Genomic DNA, 14,568 nt, shown 5'->3' with positions numbered 1-14,568 from the left:
GAATCTTCACCAACACAGATCGAGATCTCTTTCCTCTTTCTAATGAGTCATTCTTCCTGAGTGGTCTCTAGACTTTGCTAGTGTCTCACCGCCCCCGGTAGCTCCTCCTTGAAGTAACATAAAGGGTCGCACGGCATGCTAAATCGGTTCTAACTAGTGGTAAAAGAGATTCATGCAAGTTAACCCGTTGTGTGTTTTTTCTTATCACAAATTTGTTTTTAATTGTCTTCATAAGCTTTAGGTTTTAATTTTCTTTTTTTTGGATCTCTTGATTCTGTTCCGGGAAGTAGTGATTGTATGTTGTGTAATTTGTCTGTCCGAGTTGTTTCCCCTTTAGTCTCCGGGAGTGTTCTTGTACTCGCCGGCTTAAGTCTCCGGAAGAATTAATTTCCTTGTCGGGCTTTGTATTTCTCCTTGAAGTTTTTATCAAATCATTCAGACGAAAAAAAAAAAGTTTAGTTCAGTTCATTTTTTTCAGTTTGATTACAGTTGGGTACTTTCCATTCAAATATTTTACCCATGACAATTATTTGTTACTATCTTTAAATTTTACAAATTTATGATATTAATTTATCTTTTATTATTTTTTCATCTGTTTTATATCATCTACTAGATTAGGATCCGCAGTACACCGCGACACAAATTATTTATAACTAAAACATTTAAATTATAACTTGTATTTGTGGTTAAATATGTTATAATTATATAATAATTAATAATTTTATGGTTTAAAGTTTATATCATATAATACTGTAATATATTTTTTTTTACATAATATTTATTAATCAATTTAATTAGATATGTCTATTCTCGGATACCGATAGTGTTAACAAAATAATAAAATGATGTTTTACCCGTTTAACACCAAATTAATGATATTTTAATTTTATATAAATATCGACAAAACCCGTCCCGCTATATAACTCTGTCTCGAGATATTTTAACTCGCACTATATAATCTTAATTTTTAATATTTATTGTTTTTTATTATAAATATTAGACTGAGTTGATATGTTATTTATTAAGGTTGTAACCATTTACATTTTATAAGATTGGCGCTTTTTATAAAGTTTAAATATTTATAATACTTGGAATTCTTAAAACGGTTGAGTATTTCTCATATTTGAAGTTTTGTAAAAGTTTAAATATATTATTAATATTTTAAAGGTCTTCTAACTTTTTTAAAAAGTTGAAATATTTATAATATTTAAACTTCTTATAAAGTTTAAATATTTATAATATTTGAAACTTCATAAACGTTTAAATATTATTAATATTTTTAACATTTTATAAAGTTTAAATTTCAAAAAAAATATAAAATATTTATAATATTTAACTTTTTAAAAGTTTTAAATATTTATAATATTTAAAAGAAAGAACCGAAATAAATCAAATAAAAGTTTTTAAAGTTTGAATGCCTGATAAATCAATCTTTCTACTCATTTCTATTATGAATCATTTTGGTCTCTTTTATATTATGACTTTGAACTATTGCCCAATTTTTTTGGGCGATATGGGATATTGTATCCGTATTTTTTTATTCATCTATTGAGTAATATATGTCCGTTTTTAAAAATTTGTATTACATTATATGCAGGAAAAAAATCACAATTTTTATTAACTAATTGTATTATAGAATAATTTATGATAATTTAAATATAAATTCAAATAAAAATGAAAGAGAATCATATATTTATGTTTGAATGAGGTAGAAATATTTCTTTATTTTTTAAATCTTATCTATAATTAATTTTAAAATTTTTAATAACTAATATTAAAGTCAATGTATTTATATGTAAAAACTTTCTAAAAAGTATTTTTGAGCAAAAACTGCTGCAAAAATAGTAGTATAGATAGCACAAAATTAAATTAAAAAAACAACCCAAATTGTGAAGAATTTTTTTTTTGATAAATAAGATAGAGGACTAAAAAATGAAAACAAACATATGATAAATTGTGATTTTAAAAAATCTTTGATAAAGTAAAAGTATTTAAATATAGGAATGGATAATTGAAAAAACCCTCAAAAAAATAATTAGAGAAACACATAGAGAGAGAGTTTGATACTTTCTGTACTCTTTTCTCCTTTACGCTACTCTCCTCCTCTTCCCTTCTCTTTCTATCAACAATGGCGACTCTACAAGATATAGGAGTCTCAGCTCTGATCAACCTCTTCGGTGCCTTCTTGTTTCTCATAGCATTCGCCGTCTTGAGAATCCAACCCATCAACGACAGAGTCTACTTCCCCAAATGGTACCTTTCCGGAGAAAGAAACAGCCCCCGTCGCTCCGACGGAACACTCGTCGGAAAATTCGTGAACCTCAACTACAAAACTTATTTCACTTTCCTTAATTGGATGCCTCAAGCTATGAAGATGAGTGAATCAGAGATTATTCGTCACGCTGGTCTTGATTCTGCTATCTTCCTCAGGATTTACACTCTCGGGTATAACTTCTTCTTCTTCTTCCTCTCGCAATTTGACAAAAAAAATCCAAACTTTTTTTTTTTTGGAGTCTTGAGATGTCAATTTCTCGAGAAAATGAAAGGATTAAAAAAAATCGAAACTTTTTTATTACTAAACCGATTTTTTTCGATTATTACGATTTTAAAATTAAGATTTGGTACTTTACTGTTAAACTCTCGTGAAACAAAAATTGAAACTTTCGAGAAAATTTATGTTTTTTTTTTGGTTCTTGTTCTTGTTTGTGTTGTTGTTTCTCTGGGTTAACCGTTTCTGTACTTCATTTGTAATCTTGAAGAACGATTTTTTTTTTTCCTGAGTGACACGGTTTTAAGAATCTTTAAACTCGTCAGAATTATTGTACTTTATTCTCTAACAAAAGAGTACAGCTAAGTTTCAGATTTGTCTTCTCTGTATTCCACAAAGCAATAGAAGTTTCGTGTTTGTTTCCTGTGACAAAAGTCACTTTTTTAGATATCTTTTTCCTTTTTTTTTTCCCGGGAAAGTTACTGTAATAATGAGAGAATCTGCTCTTTTTTATTGGCAGATTGAAGATCTTCGGACCAGTAATGGTATTAGCGCTTGTTGTTCTTGTTCCAGTAAATGTATCAAGTGGAACACTTTTCTTCTTGAAGAAGGAGCTCGTAGTCAGCAATATCGATAAGCTCTCCATATCTAATGTTCAACCCAAATCTTCAAAGTGAGCTTAAAAATGAAGTTTTACTAATGAAAGATGGATGGTTTTTATGTGGCTGAGATTAACATTTCTGTGTGTTTAGGTTCTTCTTCCACATTGGAGTGGAGTATCTTTTCACGTTCTGGGCGTGTTTCATGCTCTACAGAGAATACAATAATGTGGCCATTATGCGTCTGCAGTATTTAGCTTCACAGCGTAGGCGTCCAGAGCAGTTCACTGTAAGTGAAAGCTTCAAATACCAAACATGTATAAGTGTTAGCTACATTGGTTTTTATAAGTACCACTGAGTTTTTTTTGTTTACAGGTTGTTGTTAGAAACGTCCCTGACATCCCCGGACACTCGATTCCAGATACAGTGGATCAGTTCTTTAAGACGAATCACCCTGAGCATTACCTCTGTCATCAGGTAATTTGCTTGTCCTTGACCACGCACTTTGGTTATTGTCAGTTGAATTGATATATAGAATGTATTACTGTGTGTGAAGTGTGATTGATGGATCGGACTTTCGTGTTTCAGGCAGTTTATAACGCGAACAAGTTTGCAAAGCTGGTGAAGCAAAGAGCGAAGCTGCAACGTTGGTTTGACTACTATGTGCTGAAGCATCAACGATCGCAAAAGAATCCTACTTGCAAAGTAAGTCTCTCCACAAACCACTCCATTTCTTCTAGCTTTTTGAGATGAAATGATGTTGATCGCGATGATCGGCTTTGGTTTTTTTCAGATAGGTTTTCTTGGTCTTTGGGGTAAAAGGGTTGATTCCATTGAGTACTACAAACAACAAATCAAGGAGTTTGACCACAATGTAAGCCATTCCGTTACTTTAAAGTACTGCTGAAACAAAAAAAAAGGTTGAAACTTTAAACCTCATTTCATCTTTGTTGAATTCACTTGTTGCTACAGATGTCTTTGGAGCGGCAAAAAGTTCTCAAGGACTCCAAACTGATGCTTCCTGTTGCATTTGTGTCGTTTGATTCACGATGGGGTGCTGCTGTTTGTGCACAGACGCAGCAGAGCAAGAATCCGACATTGTGGTTAACGAGTAGCGCTCCAGAGCCTCGTGATATCTATTGGAAAAACCTTGCTATCCCTTTTATCTCTTTGACCATTCGAAAACTCGTAATTGGTATCTCAGTCTTTGCCTTGGTCTTCTTCTACATGATTCCAATTGCTTTCGTGCAATCTCTTGCCAATTTAGAAGGTCTTGAAAGAGTTGCACCTTTCCTCAGACCTGTCACTAGATTGTAAGTTTGTTCATCTATCTTGGTTTTTCACTTCTTGCTATGTTAGGCCGTTGACTCCATCTCCTTGTTTTTTTTGTTGCAGGGATTTCATCAAGTCATTCTTACAGGGTTTTCTCCCGGGTCTTGCTTTGAAGATTTTCTTGTGGATTCTCCCAACAATTCTACTGGTTATGTCAAAGATTGAGGGATACATTGCTATATCGACCCTTGAGCGTAGAGCTGCAGCAAAATACTATTACTTCATGTTAGTAAATGTGTTCTTGGGAAGTATCATTGCTGGAACCGCGTTTGAGCAGCTGGATTCTTTCCTTCACCAATCACCAACTCAGTAAACAATCTTTAATCTCTTTTTTAACTCTCATAAGATTCCAACTTTGAATTGAAACCCAAATTTTTTAAATGCTCTTGTTATTGTTCTTTATACAGGATTCCTCGAACGATTGGGGTCTCCATACCGATGAAAGCTACGTTTTTTATCACATACATAATGGTTGACGGGTGGGCTGGTATTGCTGGTGAGATTCTCCGGTTAAAGCCGCTAGTGATTTTTCACTTGAAGAACATGTTTATTGTGAAGACTGAAGAAGATAGAGTGAGAGCAATGGACCCTGGTTTTGTCGATTTCAAGGAGACAATCCCATCTCTTCAGCTCTACTTCCTCTTGGGAATTGTCTACACCGCTGTTACTCCCATTCTTCTTCCCTTCATTCTCATATTCTTTGCCTTTGCTTACTTGGTCTATCGCCATCAGGTTCGTTTCAAGACTCATATATCTAACTCTCGACTAAATTTTTTGGGTGTTTCTTAATGGTTTTTTCTTGGTTTATACCGCAGATAATCAATGTTTACAATCAACAATATGAGAGCTGTGGAGCGTTTTGGCCGCACGTTCATGGTCGTATAATCGCGAGCTTGTTGATATCTCAGCTTCTGCTTATGGGGCTTTTGACTTCTAAAGAGGCAGCTGACTCAACGCCATTGCTTATCATCTTGCCCATTCTCACACTTTCTTTCCACAAGTACTGCAAACACCGCTTCGAACCTGCCTTCCGACAATACCCTCTTGAGGTAAAGAAATCATCTTTTTCAAGGGCACATCATTACATAGAAAAAGCTTAGAGTTCTCTTAGCAAAAACCTGTGTGTTTTGGTCCTATTGCAGGAAGCAATGGCGAAAGACAAGTTGGAGAAGGAAACAGAACCGGAGTTGAACATAAAAGCTGACCTTGCAGATGCTTACTTGCACCCAATTTTCCACTCATTCGAGAAAGAAGTACCATTACCATCATCATCATCATCATCATCATCATCATCATCCTCATCATCAGAAGCAAAGACTCACCAAGAAGAGACAGCGGAGGTAAGAGTTGATAAATATGAAACACACTCGTCTAGTCCTGTGATCGAGCTCGGCACTCCTTCCCATCACCATCAAGTCTACAATTATGCCACGTCCCCATCTTCTCACTACGCTTCAGCTTATGAGCAGTCATCGTCTCAGTATGAATACCACTACAATACTCATCAGTACGAGGAGCATGAGTACCGTTACAACTGATCTCTAGACATGTAACTATGTCTATAAAGGTGGCTTCTTAGTGTTTAACTTAAACTACTCGTTTAAAATTTAATTAAAAGTCTTTCGTCTAGGTTTAGGTGTGTATTTTATAGCTAATTCTGATTTTCAGATTTTGGCTTTAGGATTAGACAAATTGGTGTTAGTAATGTTCACTTGTATGGTTAAATTTGTTTTATCAGCAAAATAATATTTAATTAAAGTAGATACGTCTCATATTTGTTTTGTCAGCAAAATAATATTTAGGGGGTGTATTGAAGTGACGATTTTTAGAGATTTTGGGGTATTTTTAAATCCGCTGTTATTCAATTAGTTATTTTTTAAAATTATCTAAATTTTTTTAAAAATCATTTACAATCTTTTGTTATTCAATCAATAATTTATAAATCTCAGCTCAAATCTACTGTTATTCAAAAAATCACAAAATTTAAATAAAATCTTCAGAATGTGATTCTAGACGACTTTTCTAACACTTTTAGTTAAAAATGATGTCTTACAAAATCACACCTTTAAATGTGAAATTTTAAAATATCTGTTTTAGGGACGAAAGCCAAACCACCAAAGGGACATCCAGAACAATTGATCCACAAAGTTCTAAAACCACAAGCTTATCATACGTATACATATCCAATGGCAATGTAAATGAGTAATCATTTTTATCCGCATTAGAACGGTGAATTTCAAGTTCACGCACTTGGCGAGCAATTGAAATCCTGATCCATGTTGCCAAATCATCAGTTCTGGATACGAGACCAAGTTCAAACGTCAAAGTTTCAAGAACATAAGACTTGTGCAATATCATAAACTTGTCAACATATTGCCGAAAACTCCTGTATGGAAGATGATTCTCACCGTCGGTGACATAATCGTCATCCTCACCATAGTAATAATCCTTAAAACTATCGTCAAAATTAAGTTTTGGAACCATAGTCCACAGAAACTTCCATCGCTTCGACAAAAGCATTGTTCCGACCATATCTCTGGCAGGAAGTGATGACAAAATCTTCAAGACCAAATCATCGGACAGGTTACTAATCATGTCCATATGGAACCCTAAATCAAAATCTTTCAACTCAAAGACGACGACCTCTCAGATCTACCCGGAGATGTGACGGAAAGCGGAAGCTAAATGAACAAACAAAGAGAACTCAAGATCTCGACGAGAACTAGAATACAAGTTATGATCTTGCTTTGAGCGTCGAAACGTGACGTCTATAAGCAATAGGTTTCGAGACTCTTCTTTTTAGGGCTAAACAGCTCTTTATTATAAAATCCAAGTTCTCATACATGGCTTTCTCATCATCATATTCAGTGCCGTGCCAAGGTCAATAGAGGCCTAAGGTAAAAAAAAAAATGTAGCTTCTCATATTCTATTTTTGAGAGAAATTTTATTTTATTTTTAGTATAAAAAAGGATATATTGTTCATTTTCAAAACATATTCCTAAAAAGCAAGATTTGGTAGCTAATGGAAAGGAAAAACAAACAAAATTTCCATAATGTAAACTATATGAGTCTTGTTTTGTTTCCAAAAAAAAGTCCTATAACATCATATATAAATGAATGTTTAGCCTAATTTAGGAAAAACTGTGGCCTATTATTTATGTAATTTTTTTGTGGCCTGAGGCAACTGCCTTTTTTTATATGCCTCATATTGTTGGAGCAAATCAGACCGAAAACAAAAGGAGATGAGTATTGAAGCAGTCGTGTGTCTTAGTTGGTGTTGAGTCAATGTAATTCCGAGTCTTATGGTAGTGCTTAGTGGTTTGATTGAGTCATGTAGTAAGTAGTTGTTCTATTTTTATTGAGTCTTTTTAAGAACTGCTATTGTAAGGCTATATAAGCCATGGTCTTGTTTTCGTAATGAATTATAGAAAAGTTATTCAGAGTCCAAAGCAAAGTGTTTCTGTTTACAATTACACATCTTGCGGAAGAATCAGTTGGAGGAGCTTGTAGAAGGTGCGGACAACTGAACCAAGAGATCAAGCTTCTTCACATGATGTTGAATCAAGTTCCTCTCAAAGCCCAAATCACCTAAAATTCTATAATCAAATCTTACCAAATCCCAAAACCCAAATTTTAAAGTCTAATTCTAATCAAATCTCTTAAAATTACACTCAAATCTCCCAAAATTCTGAAATATTAAAATCCCATCAAATATCCTAAAATCTTCGATTCAATACAGCCCCTTAAAAGTAGATACGTTTCATAACAGAAAAACCTAACTATGGAAAGAAAAAAAACATTAAGTACGGAGAGAGAGACAAAGGCCGCTCATCTTTGTTGATAAAACTTTCTTTCTTGTCCATACAAAATCCAATCACAACATCATCATTAATCGAAGATGGAGAAGACTACGATGTGCCTTGTCTCAGAATCACATCCACGTCGTCGTCTCCATACCCATGTCTACTCTTTTAGCCACTCCTCTCTTCTCTCCTTTACCATTTTCTCCAGCAAGAACCCGCCTTTCTTGCTCCAAGATCCGATTCGGGTCCAAAAATGGGAGAATTCTCAATTCTAATGGTGCCCAGAAACTGAACCTATCAAAATTTTCGCAAAGTAGGAGGTTTCTTCAAATGGGTTCTTCCAAAGAGATGAACTTTGAGAGAAAACTCTCAGTTCAAGCTATGGATGATGGTACTGGGACAGGAACCACATCATCAACGCTCTCTCGTAACGTAAGCTTCACGATGAAGATCTTACGATTGTTTTAGTTTCTTTAAAATCTATTTGCTACTAAAAGACTTTGAATTTTTCTTTGTTGCACACCAGGTGTTTGCGATAACGCACTTGTTGGTCTCACTTGGGATCATACTTGCTGCTGACTATTTCTTGAAGCAGGCGTTTTTAGCAGCGTCTATTAAGTTCCCAAGTGCTCTGTTTGGGATGTTCTGTATATTCTCTGTTCTTATGATATTCGATTCGATCGTTCCCGCTGCTGCGAATGGTTTGATGAATTTCTTCGAGCCTGCTTTTCTGTTTATACAGAGATGGCTTCCTTTGTTCTATGTTCCTTCTCTTGTCGTTCTTCCTCTTTCCGTCAGAGACATTCCAGCTGCTTCAGGAGTCAAAATCTGCTACATTGTAGGTATATATATAGATACTTGATCTTCACTTAAAAGTTCAAACTTGGTTTATTGGTAGCTTGTATGGTAATTTATTGTGTGTAATTGCTCTGTTTTTGTTTCTATTCGATACTGATACTATCGATGTTAATGTTCAATTCGAATGTTTGTACAGCTGGTGGATGGTTGGCGTCTCTTTGTGTAGCAGGGTTCACAGCTATTGCAGTGAGGAAAATGGTGAAAACTGAAATGACGGAAGCTGAGCCTATGGCAAAACCATCCCCGTTTTCAACACTTGAGCTGTGGAGTTGGAGTGGGATCTTTGTTGTGTCGTTTGTTGGTGCTCTGTTTTACCCTAATTCATTGGGAACAAGTGCAAGAACTTGTCTCCCTTTCCTTCTTTCTTCAACTGTTCTTGGTTACATTGTTGGTACGGGGTAAACATCAAAACCTCTTGCTCCACTTCAATATTCAAGTCTTCACTCTCCGAGGTTTTATTCTCATTGTCGATCTTTCTTGTTCCAGGTTGCCATCAGCTATCAAGAAAGTTTTCCATCCGATCATATGTTGTGCGTTATCTGCAGTTCTTGCTGCTCTAGCTTTTGGGTATGCTTCAGGATCTGGACTTGATCCTGTTTTAGGTAAAGTCACCTTTATGAAACAAAGTATTGAGACGTAAAAACAGAAAGTAAAAGCCTTTGATGTTCACTATTCTTTAAATGGCGATACAGGAAACTACCTTACCAAAGTAGCATCGGATCCGGGTGCTGGTGACATCTTAATGGGATTTCTTGGCTCTGTCATTCTCTCTTTCGCTTTCTCCATGTTCAAACAGAGAAAGGTACAACAAATTACAAAGGCTTCTCAGCTTCCGTGATCTGTTTTGTTTTAATTTGTTGTCTCATCTCATCTTTCTTCAGCTTGTCAAGAGGCACGCAGCTGAGATCTTCACATCTGTGATCGTTTCGACAGTATTCTCGCTCTACTCCACTGCTCTTGTTGGACGTTTGGTCGGATTAGAACCATCTTTAACGGTATCTATCTTACCTCGCTGCATCACGGTTGCATTAGCCCTTAGCATTGTATCACTCTTTGAAGGTATGAATGCTATTCTTATTCTTACTCTTCTCCCGCTGAAAACATTAAAAGAACATTCCTAACGACTCTCTTGGACAATTTTCAGGAACCAATTCGTCTCTTACAGCAGCTGTAGTCGTTGTGACTGGTCTTATTGGAGCTAACTTTGTACAAGTTGTTCTTGACAAACTGCGTTTACGTGATCCAATTGCTCGGGGCATTGCAACTGCTTCAAGGTGACTCCTTTACAAATGATCTTTCATATTTTGAATTAACATCTGTTAACATTCTTTGAGTAGCCATTGATGCCATTTAGGATCAAAAGACATGAACTTTCTTATTTTTATGGGCAGTGCTCATGGACTTGGAACAGCAGCTTTGTCGGCTAAGGAGCCAGAGGCTCTTCCCTTCTGTGCAATTGCTTATGCTCTCACCGGAATCTTCGGATCATTATTGTGTTCTGTTCCTGCCGTCCGGCAGAGTTTGCTGGCTGTCGTCGGCTGAGGAGTAATGACGTGGCGATTACACGATTGGTGGTCTCAGAAGCCGGGGAGTTATTTAAATGTGGGAGCAGTTTATTTCGATGTAAGATAAAGCAAAAAGAAAAATGATTGTAAAATGCTTGTATTTTTATTTTGTTTGTAAATGTTGTCAATTTGTAGTGGAAACAAAGTATGTAAATTTAATATATCAATTGAGAAGAAAAACTAAATATATATATATATATATATATATATATATATTTTAAAAAATTTTGGGCAAAACACTCAAAACAAAGCTAGACTTAGATATCCTAAATAGTTCCAAGTAATCATACTAGCTAGATTAGTTTCGCTGCATAATAACTATTTATATTAAGAAAAATTGAAATATTTTGTTACAGTATTTCTAAACTACGTGCACTGCAGATAATATATGTGATCATGAGCTAAATGGTATCAATCAATTCAACAGTGTATATATTTACCATTCTATAATTATTCTTTTATTTTTTATTTTGTTGCATCTTTCTTAAATTAAAATACATATGAAATAGAAAAAAAAATGGAGTTGAAATATCAAGTTACAAAATACAAGTAAGGGGATACCAACACACTAACTTGATATAAAAATCAAATTCTTAAATTATTATTATTATTATTATTTTGCGCAAGATCTTTCAATATTTGAAAAGACTAAGACCGTCCAAAAAAAATTACATGGATGTTTAGAAAAAGAGATTAAAAATCTAAATCGTCTGAAAGCATTACATCCAAGCTATTCTTTACATACAAGTAAGAACATAATAACCTTCTCACGTCAATGACGGTCTTGGATGCTATCCTTATATTATTTTTGAAACTTTTGATCTGATATTTATAACTCCACAACAAGAGTTTTTAAATTATTATCTTTTAAATTTTTGATCTGATATTTTAACTCACAATAAAATACACATATTTAACGTTCTCCTAAATAAAAAATAATATTTAAAACTTTTAGGTAAAAACTGGTATATTCATAAAATTTGAATTATTTTCAAAAATATTTTAAGTGTTTACATATGTGTAATATTGAGAAAATTCTACCTATAATATATAAATACTTTATTTATACTAATCCCTTAATTTGTTATCAAAAATTATAATACTATGTCAAAATCATTTCAAGAGACATAAGAAGTACACAAGTATTAGAAGAAGGAAGTATTAAATTTTATCAAATTAAACAATTATTTAAATCATGCATAAACATGTATGTAAGAGAATCAAACGATTGTAAAGTACAAGGTCTGCACTTTATATTTTTACATTTATTGGCTTTTTTTGTTACATTTTCTCTTTCTTTTTAGGAATCTTTCCTAAAATTAACAAGTTTTTATACAGTTAATTTCAAGCTCAACATAAACTGTTTGTCATTCTCATTCATATCAAAAAGTTAACTCCACTCCCAAAATAGTATATTAAGTTAGGGGTGTATTCAAATTGACATTTTAAATGATTTGTGTAAAATTTACAAATCATGTCTTACTCAATCATAGATTTTAAATTTTTTAATGAGATTCAATGTTATTGAACTAATGATTTAAAAATATATTTTAAAATCCACTGTTATTCAAAACAATTTGTGAATTTTGATTTTAGGGGGTGTATTCAATCTAATATTCCAAGTGATTAGAGTTTTCATGAGATTTTAAATGATTTTGATGATTTTCGGGAAATTAATATGATTTATTATAAAATTCTTTCAGATCTCACCTAAAACCATGAAATTAGATTTCTGTATTTTTAACTAAACAAATTATCTCAAATACTTCAGAATCTCTAAAAATTATTAAAATCAAAATACACAAACTGTTTTGAATAACAGTGGATTTAAAAAAAAATGATTGAATAACATAAAATTTGTAAATTTTACATAAATTACATATAATGTCAACTTGAATACACCCTCTAAATCTCATGGTTTTATGGTTTTATATGGTATTTGAAAATTTTTTTTGTTGCAGCTGATGCAACCAGAATCGGTGAAAAGATCATGAACAAAGTTAACATTTACCGGAATCGATTCCATTCATTATAACATAATGGCAAAAAAATACTAGAAAAATCATACAAACTAACCACTATTACAAACAAATTGGTCAAATAAAAATGTATCCAACAAAAGTATAAAAAGGGGTAAAAGCGTAAATAAGAAAAAGAGGAGGACACCAAGAGCCAAAAGCTGCAATTGGAAGGCGTTAAACTAAACTCAAAATTCTTCTCTTCTGTGTCTGATTTCTCCACTCTCAACCACAAAAATCAAAAATGTTACTAATCCCAATTTCTTCGTCTTCGTCTGTGTAAGTGTTCCACCTTTGCAATATTCAAATTCTCGTCTTTTAAATGATTGTTGTTACTAACATCCCTCTACTCCTTTGTTGTATAGCCTTCCTCAATCTTTCTTCAATTCTACTTCTTCATATTCGTCGAATCATCACTCTCTGTTCCTCTCCAATCTCAGTTACCCGATTCCTCATGGTACCCTATCCTTCAATCTGTTGAATTTTTCAGTTTTCACTACTTCGAATTCAAAAAACTGTGATTTGGGTCTTTCTCTTTGAGTACATCCAAGCTGAGATTACAATTCTGTTCTTCAGGAAGTAGAAAGTTGAAGACTTTACGGCTCAGAGCCAATTTCTGGGAGTCAATCCGATCTGGGTATTACCAAAGTTTCATACTTTTTTGATCTTATGAGAACTAGAGCTGATACAACAACAAAACCATTGATTGATTGATTAATTCGTGTAGGTTTGTGAAGAATAACAATAGTACCCAACTTGTTGAACCACCTTCTATAGTCGATGATGAAGAAGAACCATTGTTGCCTGTGGAGTTTACTTTAGTTGAGAGGACTCTTCAAGATGGGTTGATTGAAGAGATTATATTTTCTTCAGGTGGTGAAATTGATGTGTATGATCTTCAAGGTCTTTGTGACAAGGTAGTTATAAAACACTACTCTTTTTATTGGTGTTACTACTTTTACTTGAACAATCTCTCACCTGATGGATATATATTAAAAAAAAAGGTAGGATGGCCACGGAGACCGTTAGTGAAACTAGCTGCTGCTTTGAAGAATAGTTATATGGTTGCTACATTGCATTCTGTTATGAAGTCATCATCAGTTTCAGATTCAGGTTCATCAGGTGCTTATTACTAAGTAACACTTTTTCTTCAGTCACTATAAGCAACGTATACATATATATATACCAAGAGGATGTTTTGATGAACATCTTAGCGGATTTTGGAGAAGTTATTTGACACAGAAGGCGATAATGGCGAGCAGCAGCAGGAGAAGAAGCTTATTGGTATGGCACGTGCGACGTCGGATCATGCCTTTAACGCTACAATCTGGGATGTTCTTGTTGATCCTGAATATCAGGTAACCTTTTAGGAAATGGTTTTTGCTTTGAAGCTGTGAATTGCTTTGTGTTTGATTTTTAATTAGTAGTGTTTTTGTTTGTTCTCAGGGTCAAGGGCTAGGTAAAGCTCTTGTTGAAAAACTTGTAAGGGCTCTACTTCAGAGAGATATTGGTAACATATCTCTTTTTGCAGATAGTCAAGGTAACAAATATCGATTGTATAATCAAAGTATCTGGATTTGTTCTTTCTTAGTTGTTGAGTATGTGTCCCTTTGTTGCAGTTGTGGATTTCTATCAGAACTTGGGGTTTGAAGCTGATCCAGAAGGCATCAAAGGCATGTTTTGGTACCCAAAGTAGTAGTTCTTGGTGATTGCAAGAGAATGGGATTATTATTATTTGTGTGTATATCTTTTGTGCTTTCTTATATAAATCTATAAGGAAGTTTAAAACTGTGTAATTTGTAACTCAAACTCAATTTTATCTATTTGAGATTCAATATATGATGAAACTTTCCCTTCTTTGGTTAGGTTTGATTCTTGGTTTCAATCTACTTTGATGTTGTAAAA

The 14,568-nt window shown here is 33.8% G+C and overlaps 3 protein-coding genes and 1 pseudogene across 6 annotated transcripts; 3 read left to right on the top strand and 1 right to left on the bottom strand.

Moving 5' to 3' along the window:
* The first annotated feature begins 1,978 nt into the window (after positions 1–1,978).
* LOC104741804 (hyperosmolality-gated Ca2+ permeable channel 1.8) lies at positions 1,979–6,269 on the top strand. The gene is made up of 11 exons (XM_010462726.3): positions 1,979–2,445; positions 3,009–3,161; positions 3,241–3,376; positions 3,463–3,564; positions 3,676–3,792; positions 3,881–3,961; positions 4,060–4,400; positions 4,483–4,728; positions 4,827–5,151; positions 5,235–5,468; positions 5,562–6,269. The coding sequence occupies exons 1-11, from the start codon at positions 2,129–2,131 to the stop codon at positions 5,955–5,957; spliced, it is 2,448 nt and encodes an 815-aa protein (XP_010461028.1). The 5' UTR covers positions 1,979–2,128; the 3' UTR covers positions 5,958–6,269.
* Positions 6,270–6,498: 229 nt separating this feature from the next.
* LOC147928287 (putative FBD-associated F-box protein At3g50710 pseudogene) lies at positions 6,499–7,014 on the bottom strand (annotated as a pseudogene).
* Positions 7,015–8,156: 1,142 nt separating this feature from the next.
* On the top strand, positions 8,157–10,825 carry LOC104741803 (plastidal glycolate/glycerate translocator 1, chloroplastic). The gene is made up of 8 exons (XM_010462725.3): positions 8,157–8,654; positions 8,749–9,064; positions 9,217–9,478; positions 9,567–9,682; positions 9,773–9,882; positions 9,962–10,139; positions 10,225–10,354; positions 10,472–10,825. The coding sequence occupies exons 1-8, from the start codon at positions 8,379–8,381 to the stop codon at positions 10,620–10,622; spliced, it is 1,539 nt and encodes a 512-aa protein (XP_010461027.2). The 5' UTR covers positions 8,157–8,378; the 3' UTR covers positions 10,623–10,825.
* Positions 10,826–12,791: 1,966 nt separating this feature from the next.
* LOC104741802 (GCN5-related N-acetyltransferase 2, chloroplastic-like) lies at positions 12,792–14,520 on the top strand. Of its 4 annotated transcripts, none has more exons than XR_015580478.1 (8): positions 12,792–12,942; positions 13,029–13,120; positions 13,240–13,300; positions 13,391–13,580; positions 13,668–13,785; positions 13,878–14,021; positions 14,110–14,203; positions 14,283–14,520. XR_015580478.1 is itself a non-coding variant. In XM_087485560.1 (8 exons), exons 1-8 carry the CDS (start codon positions 12,908–12,910, stop codon positions 14,357–14,359), a joined length of 780 nt encoding a protein of 259 aa, XP_087341686.1. In that variant the 5' UTR covers positions 12,792–12,907; the 3' UTR covers positions 14,360–14,520. The 4 variants fall into 4 exon arrangements, 2 of the variants coding, with proteins under 2 accessions (XP_087341686.1, XP_087341685.1); XM_087485560.1 differs by having other exon boundaries at positions 13,909–14,021; XM_087485559.1 differs by having other exon boundaries at positions 13,906–14,021.
* The last annotated feature ends 48 nt before the right edge of the window (positions 14,521–14,568 follow it).

The sequence above is a fragment of the Camelina sativa genome, chromosome 14 (genome assembly GCF_030686135.1).
Source record: "Camelina sativa cultivar CO46 ecotype springtype chromosome 14, ASM3068613v1".
Lineage (NCBI taxonomy): Eukaryota > Viridiplantae > Streptophyta > Magnoliopsida > Brassicales > Brassicaceae > Camelina > Camelina sativa.
Note: the sequence above shows the minus strand (reverse complement) of the source record. Positions and strands in the feature narration are given on the sequence as shown.